The following is a 9,962-nucleotide window of genomic DNA, read 5'->3' on the forward strand; positions in this document are numbered from 1 at the left end:
GAACAAACTGGGGAGGAGGGTAGAGAGAATGGTGCAGCAATAAAGGAATGAAAACCCAAAATCCCTGTAAATGTTCATTAAAACTAATAAAATTTAATAATAATAATAATAAAAAGACAAATTGAATTGGGAAAGTCTGCTGTCAGAGACCTCTCCAAAGTATTGAAGAGCAACGGTATCAGTCTGGAGACTAAGGTGCACCTTATCTAAGCCATGGTCTTTGCAATCCCTTGCTATGCATCTGAAAGCTGGACAATGACCAGGGATGATAGAAGGAGAACTGCCTTTGAGCAGTAGTGTTGGACAAGAGTATTGAATATACCATGGACTGCTAGGAGAACAAACAGGTTCATCCTAAAGAGGGTGAAACCAGACTGCTCCTTGGAGGCAAGGATTCTGAAACTTTGCCTGACCTACTTTGTACACGCTGCAAGGAGGGACCAGTCCTTGGAGAGGGACATCATGCTTGGGAGGGTGGAGGGACAGCGCAAGAGAGGAAGACCCTTGATGGACTGAATCAGTGACTGGCGTAATGGGGGTAGGTGCGTCAGAGACAATATGATTGGCACAGGATAGAGCAGGGTTTAGGTGACTTGATGGCACATAACAACAACAACATTAAACAAGACCAAGGAGCAGTAGCTATTGGCTCTGCAGTGTCTCTGCTCAGGGGTCCAGAACCTTATCACCATGTCAGCACAGGAAGGGGCCGGGGCCCCTTTTTGTAAAGAATGGAAGGGTCTCCACAGTCGAAGGCAAGACTGGCCCAGGTCCACTGTGTTGTACTGGATAGTAGCTAATAAGGTTCAAGGTCAGGCCACCACCCTCCAGCTGGAATGGGGAAGCAGGAGGCAGAGGGTGCTGTCCCCTGGGAACTTCCTCCTTACCTGTCTGTCACCTTTGAGCAAATGTTGACTTCCCTGAGATAAGCAGAGAGAGCACATCTGGTGTCCCCAGCTTCAGCCCGCACTGTCTACCTGCTTGGTGCAGGGACGCATGTGCCTCCTCTGCCAGGGGGTTGCGAGAAATCCCTGCCCTCTCCCGGATCTGCCCACTCAACAGCCCCACTCCCTGACCTCAGCCACTGTCCACATGCAGCAAGGCCACAGGCTCGCCTCAGCCTCCTCAAGGGGGGTCCTGATTCCTAAGTGTCCTTGGCTGGTCCACCCCTGAGGATACAGCCCTCCTCCTCCTAGGCTGCCTCAGAAATTGCCCTCTGGGCGCCTCTGGCCCATCCAATTTCCCCCCAGTGACCTCCAGTGACTTCAGGCTCCTCCTCATCCTCACTTCAGCCCCACCAGCTGCTCAGCCCTTGACCCCACTTACGATCCTCAGACCATCTGGCAGCAGACCTCTTGCTTCAACCTCTCTAAGAACTCTGAAATCACTCCACGTCCCTCTCTCTGATCCGGGTCATCGTCACCTCTGGCCGAGGCTGCCTCTTATAGTCTGCGTGTCCACTCTGTCCCCTGCACTGTCCCTTTCGCTGCAGCATGAAGAGCCCTTTAAACCAGAGCCACATCACGTGCCCCTCCTTATCCAAGCCCTCCGAGTGCTCCTCCCATCGACAGCCCAGCCCAGTGAAGACCCCTCCCCACTGCAACTCCGAGAGCCCACCTTCTTCTCAGACCCCCTGTCCTCCTCACTCCCATGGTGGCCTTTGTCAAACAGCCAAGTCTCCAAGGAAGACTCAGAGAGTTCCGCTAGGCAGATCTAAAGCATTTTTCTTCCCCAACTTGCTCATTCTCTCAGAAGCTCAATCCCATGTTGTTGCTGTATGCTACTGGGTCAGAAGTGACCCACAGCTGACCCTCCAATGGGTTTTCAGAGGCAGTAAACGGCCCATCCTTCTCCCTTGCAGCAGCTGGTAGATTGAAACCATGTGCCTTTGGGATTGCAGCGCAGCTTCTTACCCCTAGGCCACCAGAGCTCCCTATAGTATTTCTATTATGTTGTTGTCATGTGCCATTGAGTCGACCACGACTCATAGCAACCCTATGAACAACAACTCTGAAACTCTAGCCTACCCCAAGCCAACCTCACCCTCTCTGACACACCTGACCCTATTGTGTGTCAGTCCATCTCACGCAGGGTCTTCCTCTCCTGCGTCATCCCTCCAGCCTTATATGATGTCCTTCTCCAAGGACTGGTCCCTCCTGGCAACATGCCCGAAGTATGTGAGACGGAGCTCCAAAATCCTTGCCTCTGAGGAGCAACCTGGTTTCACCCTCTCCAGGACAGACCTGTTCATTCTCTTGGCGGTCCATGGAATTCGCAGTAACGTTATATAAAACTTGTGCTTGTTGGTTTCGTTATTGGGTATCTCACTTCCCATCAGACCCAGTGCGAGGGTCACAGGAGGCCAACAAGCTTGATGTGCTGTCCCCAATCCTGTCCCCTCGGCCCTGCAGCAGCAGGAGCCAGGAGTCTTCCCTCCTCAGCACCCCACCAGCACTTCTGCTTGCACACCTTGGGCCACTATCCCCGCTTCTGCCTCCTGGGCCCTGGGGAAAGGCTCAGCCAAGACGCAGCCCAGCTTCAGACAGATGAGTCAGGCTGCCGAGGTGTCCGTCCTCCACAGGAACTGGGGACCCCCCCACCGGGTCATGTGAGGAAAATGGCTGAAGCCAACAACGGGCGCATGACCATGTGACAGCACAGGGCAGCAGCTCCCAGAGAGACCTCTCAGCGCAGGGCACGTACGGCTCCGGGGGCCCCCTTCTCTTCTTTTCCTGCCAGGACCCCCCCTCTCCTCCTGCCCAGAGTCCCCTCACTCCTCCTGCCCAGAGTCTCCTCTCTCCTCCTGCCTGGGCCCTCTTTCCTCTTCCCCAGGACCCCCTCTTTTCCTGCCCGTGGGCCCCCTCTTTCCTCCTATCCAGGGTACATTCTCTCCTCCTGCCCAGAACCCCTTTCTCCTCCTGCCCAGAGGCCCCTTCTCCCCTCCTGCCTGGGGCCCTTTTCTTCCTGCCCCGGGCCTATCTCCTCCTGCACTTGCCCCTACTCTGTGGCCTTGGAAGTGACCTGCTGAGGATTAGACTGTAATCTTCCCACAAGCTGTCTTCTCAGTGGTGGGGGTGGGGAGTAGGCACACGGGGCAGGGGCTCTGAGGCATAGAGACCCTGTCTGGGTGACAAGAAAGCACCCTGTTCTCTCCGTGGATCATCCCACCGATGGCTGCATAACTACAAAGGGGTCTGGAGCCCACTGAAAAGGGGGAAACTGAGGCCCAAGGTCACACAGTCAGGGATAGAGGCATCCGAGCTTCCAGCCTCTGCAGCCTTCCACACCCAGGTCCTTCCTGAGGTAAGGGGGGACGGTAGGGGGAAGGAAGGCTCCACACAGGAAACGGGCAGCAAGCCTCACCAAGTGTGACCTCAGGCCTCCCCAGGCTGGACCTCATCTCCTCTCCCTACAGCCCTGCTACGCCCATTCTACAGAAAGGAAATCGAGGCTCCTTGAGGCCCCTCAGCGGGCGAGCACTGCCTACTCCTGTGTGCTCCTCTTCCTGTGGGGCCTCCCTCTGCCCTGCCAGTCCCTCCATGCCCGATGCTGCTCATGACCTCCTGAAAATGTCGGGTCTTCAGAGACAATCCAGACACAAACTCTGCCTCACCTTGCAGACAGGAGCAGAAGGACTGTGGGGGGTAAGAGACCCCTGATTCTGAGAGGAACGCAGAGGGGAGAGAGAGCTGGGAGGGAATCCAGGAAGGCTTCCCAGAGGAGGTGATGTCTGTGTTGGACCTTGAAGGCTGCTTGGGAGATCTAAATGGGAATGATGGATGGAGGGTTGAGTTCACTATCTCCCTCACCCACTAGGTGAAGCCTTTACAGACACCAGGAACCGTGCCAGCACTGGGGACGTGGAGTGACAGATGGGGCCTTACCTCCACAGCTCACCACCCCACAGGGCGACGTCCATGACCACTGCTTTTCCTGGCCTTCCACTTCTGCCCAGGCCGTTCTGCCGGGGGGAGTTCTGCTCCCTTCATGGCTCTGCCTAACACCTTCATCTCAACTCTAGTCTCACCCTCGTCCCTGAGCCCATATTGGGGTTTCCGCCTCTAACAGCTGTGTATTCACCTCCCTGCTTCTCTGCCACACATCCCCCTACTAGACTGTGTGTCCTGTGAGGGCCAGGCGTGGAGAGGACAGAAGACAATGCCCTGAGTCCTGGCTGGCTGACTCACTCCCTGCAAAATGCTTTGGGAATTCACTAGACGGAAAGAAAGAGATAGCAAAGGAGAGAGACAGGAGAGTGCTGGAAGGCCAGAAAAATGACAGGGGAAGCAAATGGCCCCTGAAACGGCTGGAGGGGGGCACAGCTACCTGCTCTCCGAGCAAGAGACCCAGGTTCGATTCCCAGCCACCTATCTGGAGCTTTGTGTGTTGCTAAAATGCTGAAAAGATTTCAGCTGAGCTTCCAGTGTCAGAAAGACTAGGAGAAAATACCTGGCAAGCTTCTTTTTAAAATCAGTCCACAAAAGCCCTGTGGTTCGCCACAGTCTAGTTGGGACCTAATCACTGGGATGGTGCAGGACGGGGCGGCATTTCATCCCGTCGTGTGGGGGGCGGGCATGGGTCAGGAGCCGACTCACTGGTAGCTAACAACAACACAGTGTGACCTGGAGAGTGGCTGTGGCAGGTCTGCCTCTGGGTGGAACGAGGATCAGAGCCAAGAGCCTGGGGGAGTGAAGGGTTATTTAAATGGGCAGAGAAATGGCCAGGTGTTACGGCCAGCGAGGTGCGGGGCGTGTAGACACGGAAGCAGGGCTGGCATCTTCAGGCCCAGGGATTGTGACCCGGGCTGGCTGTGGCACAGAGCAGGCACCGGGGAAATGTTCTAGAAGGAGCTACAAGGTCCTTATCTCACCTCCAGGCTGGCAGAGAGAAGGGTCTGGGGGAGAAGTAGTCCCGCAGAGAAATCTGTGGGAAAGCAGGTGCTCAGGAGAGGGGACCAGGTGTCTCCTCAATTTATAAAAAGGTACAGAACAGAGACTAAGAACGTGGGACCCAGGCCAGGCCCTCGAGGCCCTGAATCCTGAGTTCTTCGAGGAGCCGGGATCGTTGAGGTGAGCGGTTCTAAGCAGGCTGGGTCTGACCCCAAGTGCTGTCCCAGACACACAACACAGGGTTAACCCACAGCCTTCCTGCCTGGCAGAGCTGAGGAGAGCACAGCGAACTGCACCCCAGGACAGAGGCCTCCCAGAAAACACCAGGAACAGCTGTTCTATCAGGTTCCACCATCCTGGCTCCACCATCATCCTCACCATCTCATCCAGGCACCCGCTGCTCCAGGCTCCCACAGAGCCCTGGGGGAGGATGGTTTGGGGAATACTTTCTTAAAGACTGACTCGTCTCAGCATGTCCCCGCTGGAATCCACTGGTGGCAGGAAAGGGGTTCGTGCAGGGTGGAAAGGTTACAAAGCACCAGCTCAATCTGCCTGTCCCATGCCCACTTGACAGATGGGGAAACTGAGACTGGCACTTTATGCAAGTCAGGACCGGAGGGGATATGAAGCTGGGCTCAGGACTCCTGTGCCTTCTGCCCGGACAGCTGGCTCCTCGGGTCTGGGCGCCAAGCCCGCTCCCTCCCGCCCGCCTGCCATCTGCCCTCACTCCACTTCCTCCTCGTGGTCTCCCCACTTCTCCCCAGCCTTTGTTCTTTCTCCCCAAGGCGCTGGGCAGCGGGTCATGTGGGGTTCCCGTGTGTGGCTGGGGCCTCCCCAACACAGGACCACATCCTTGCAATCAGTCAGTCACTGCCTGTCACCTCAGCCTCTCCAGGGACCTCTGACTGTGGCTTCTCCTCTAGAGGGGGTGTAAGACCCCATTCCATGAGTGCCTAGAGGAGCTCACTGTCACCACCACGTGTACGTTTCACAGGTCTTTAAGTCCTCCCCCAGACCCTGGCCACCTCAGTCCCATTTTACAGATGAGGAAGTGGAGGCTTAGATGTCCCAAGATCACACTCAAGTCAGGTTCACCAGCCCCACACACACACACTATCCCCTGAATCGCCTACACCAACATGGCACAAGCTCCCAGCCAACATCCCCTGAGGGTCTGCTGGGCAGGTGGCCCCACCCCAGACCTGGGAGAGATGAACCACCCCCGGAGTCCACCACAGACAGACATGAGACAAAGAGATTCCAGAACCACCACTGAGAACTGATTGTGAGGGACCCACCTCCCCGTGTAAGTGACAGGTCTTGGAGAAAACAGACTGGACATGGTCACTGGCCTCACAGGACACATACTTCCACCCTGCTCAAAACCCTGGGGCCTCCACGTGGCTCCCACGGCCCTCAGGTGAGGGCCAGCTCACGAGAGTCTCATCTTGGGTCACCTCCTACCTCTTTCTCTCTCACACCCACCACCACCAGGTACCGCCATGGCCACCACCTCCTCCTTCTCCGCCTCTAAATAGCTCCTTCCGAGCCTCCCACCTCCTGCATCTGCATACACTGTTCCCTCCTCCTGGAAGTACTCCACACTTTAGGCAGAGACAACTACTATCCCAGACTCCCTTCTGGGAGTGTCCCCAGCCTCCTAAGTGGTGGCTGTGACTCAGTTCTGGTCTCCTCTCTGGACTGAGCATCTCCAGACGGGATGCAGAGACTGGCAGTAAAAAAGGACTTGGTGTGGAGGGGACAGATGAGAGAACCTCAGAGACCTTTGCCTCCAACAGGGCTCCTCTGTCTGCTCCCGTGGGCTCCCTATATCAAGAGGCTAATCTTTGGCAATGTAGGTGGGAGGGGTCCTGTCTTGCTGCATTTGCACAAGGAAGGCTCTTGTTAGTGGAGAGTGGGAAGGAGGCTGATGAGGATGGGGTGCCCTGCACTCCACGGCACCCTAATACCACTTCAACCCAGCCAAGGAAGCCACAGGCTGTACCCTGAAGAAGGTGCACACAGACCAGGTGCACTGACAGTCCCGAGCCAGCAAACAAGTCACTTCCCCATCTTTAAAATGGGGGCAATGACAACCAAGAGAGGAACTCAGAAACGGCGGGACTGAAAGACAGAGCCTTGGACAGCACCTCTCGCCCACCGGCACCTGAGCTTCGCAACCTGAAGGTAAGAGGCAAATGCCGAGAGCGGAAGGTGGCCTTCCATGACAGCGGAGTGCTCACGCAGTCACTCTCCCCACCCGGCCTCAAAACAAAGAAATGAGTCACTGTCACTGACAACCTCTCGACCAGCTGCAGTGCTGGCCACAGGGAACCTGGCCCAATCGCCTTGTTCAGATGGAGAGACAGACACGTGGTGAGGTGGGGGACCCCTGCTGAAGGTCACAGCTGGTATCTGGAGGAGCCACGGTGGCCAGTCCTCATCCCTCAGCCTGCAAGGCCCCAACCCCTACCAACAGATCCCTGCCGACGGGGTCAGAAGGCAGAAGCTCTCAGCTGGACCCTGCCAGGACCGGCTTGACCAGCCCCGGGGGACAGGCCAGAGGGGAGCTGAAGAGTCCGTCAAGAAGATGTGACCAGCAGATACCTGAAAACCAATCCTGAGCCTCTAGTAGGCCTCAAAGCATTTACTGCTTGGGGACCCTCTTCAGGAAACATAAAACAGGAAAACATCGTCCACTGCAAATATCATAAAATCAGGAGGCAGTGCAGGGCTGTGGAAGGCGGTGACCCATGTCCCTGTGTGCCCCATCGGAGTGGGTACCAGGAGAAACTGAGACTTCTCTAACTATAGCGTGTGAGGGACAAGAGTCGGCCACCAGCGAGCGCCATCACTGCAGCCTCCCACTGTGTTAAACATCTGGTTCCACCATATGGATCCAATAGTTTCACACCGCCCTCTCCAACTGGTGAGACCACATGGGGCCCTTGAATCCCCAGTAATTATTTTTATGATCAGAAAAAACTCCCAATAATTGTACAGATAACAGTCGGCCCGTACCAAGTACTTATTTATATAAAGGGCATTTGAATACCATGCCTAGTGTGTGAGGGGGCTTGGAGGGCGGGGAGGGCCTTCAGGCACTGGATAGGGGTGGGCCCAGCTGACTCCTCTCCTCTTTCCCACTCCTGAAATTCCAGGATCCTTCACTCCCCTCTGCAAGAGAAGGTACCGAGCTTTGTGGCCGAGAGTTCAAATCCTCTCCCATGCACACTCTACATTCTGAAGACTGTCCCTTTAGGCGTGCAGCAGGCTATTGGGAGAACTGGCTGGGTAATAGCCTCAGGTACACCTGGCACAGGTAGGTGCTTGGGTTCCTTCCCTCCCTCCTGGCCAGAAGTCTCAGTAGTGAACACTGAGGCTTGTGGACCAATCTGAAGTAACCTCCTCCAACCGCTTCACAAACCCTGGAGTCTCTGCTTTAAACTGCCCTTATAGGGGTACCTGAGTCACACTTCCTTCCCTTGAAGCAAAGGATTCAACTCAGCTTTGCTAAATGAAGCTGTCACAAGTCAAGTGACCTGAACAGTCACTCACCCACAGCTTCACACAGAGCTGGGGGCTTCTCCCTCCCTGGTCAGTGTCCTGGGGCTGGCAGAGTTAAGCGGCCGGTGTCTCCAGGCCAATCAGGGTCTATGTGGAGACCTCGGTTGGCAGAGACTGTGAATCCAGTGCCACAAATCCTTGTGGACACGTTTGGGTGACCACAGCTAACAGACGCAGCTGCTCTGCTTTCAAAGAGCTCTCCATCTGTTGGCACTGGAGGGGGGTGTACACACCTCATTCCTGGGCCCGGAACAGGTCTGAGCATTTACAGACAAAGGAAACACAGCTCACTCGCTCGCTCTCTGGGAGGCCGGAGATAAACACTCGAGTCATTCCCCACCCAGACCCAAAAATGGTCCCCAAAACCAGTGAAAGGAGTGGAGTGAGCACACCTGAGGTCACACCTGGCCTTGGCCATGGGCCTGCTGGATGGAGTCACCAGGACAAGGCCAGGCCTACAAGAGGTGGGCCTCTGATGAAGAGCCCTGGCACCCTTCTCAGACCTAGGGTGGCTAGCACACTTTTCCAGGGGTCCTGGGGAGGGACACCTGAACCCGTCCACCTAGGCACATGTGTCTCTGTTCCACTTCCCTCAACCCCAAGTTTCACAGGGATCACACTTGGCTCTCAGAGCTGGGGGTTTAGGGGGGCTGCTCCTCAACAGGTTGGGGGTCTAGTAGGGCCTTTCTGCCACTTGCTATACAGAGGAAGTCCATCTCATCTCTGACATCACCCCCATCCAGGTGTGACTTGGGAGAGAGAGGGACCAGGAATTCCTGAAATGTCAGAGCCCAAGGAGGCCTAAAATTGGCTCCTCCCACCTGCTCTCTAAACCAGGAAACTGAGGCAGAAGGCGATGTCCTGGCTTCCTGTGACATTTTTGGGGTGGTTTACACCCCAAGGTCACGCTGCCAAGGAGAGGCCGTCCCGGTGGAACCCAGGTATCCGGCTCCCGGCACGAAGCGCCTTGACGACCCCGACGAGCAACAAACCCGTTTGTCCTCTTCCCCCGCAAGTGCTGGGGGCTGGCACGTCCTGCCCCCAAACTCGCAAGGTGATTTACGCCCTGATCCACCCAGAAAGGCCACCTGAAACCGGGGCTCTGTCCCCACCGTCGCCGGTCCGCCCAGGCAGCCGCGCGCAACCCGAGCCGCAGAGGCGCGCGCGGCCTGGAGGTCATGGCGATGCGGCGGGGGGCCGTTAGTGGGGGGCTTCAGGAAGCTGGGGGCCTCGGAGCCGAAGGGGACCTCCCCATGTGTGCCAGGACCTTTACCCAGAACCCCAGAAGAAAGAAGGGCGGACGACTGCACCCCGGTATACGGGCACCCCCGCCCGTGGCCGCCACCCTACCGGGGGTCCGTGTGTCCAGGTCGGTCCAGACGCGCCGCCCTTGCCCTCGCCCAGCGCCCCCAGCCCGCCCGCGGCCACCCGCCGTCCTTACCCAAGACACGACGCGGAGGATGGTGTGCGGCTGCCGGATCAGGGTGTAGGGGTCGAAGGCGCCCC

The 9,962-nt window shown here is 56.7% G+C and overlaps 1 protein-coding gene across 1 annotated transcript in view; it reads right to left on the reverse strand.

The window, feature by feature from the left end:
* Window positions 1–9,960, reverse strand: part of SYNGR1 (synaptogyrin 1) — a gene marked incomplete at its 5' end in the record, with an annotated part of 31,751 nt that extends 21,791 nt beyond the window's left edge. Inside the window, one exon of the mRNA XM_006890194.1 lies at window positions 9,898–9,960. Coding sequence (XP_006890256.1) covers window positions 9,898–9,960 — 63 coding nt within the window. The remainder of the gene's footprint in view (window positions 1–9,897) is intronic.
* Window positions 9,961–9,962: the final 2 nt, after the last annotated feature.

Source organism: Elephantulus edwardii, unplaced genomic scaffold, assembly GCF_000299155.1.
Source record: "Elephantulus edwardii isolate Elephantulus edwardi_28Jun2011 unplaced genomic scaffold, EleEdw1.0 scaffold00086, whole genome shotgun sequence".
Taxonomy (NCBI): domain Eukaryota; kingdom Metazoa; phylum Chordata; class Mammalia; order Macroscelidea; family Macroscelididae; genus Elephantulus; species Elephantulus edwardii.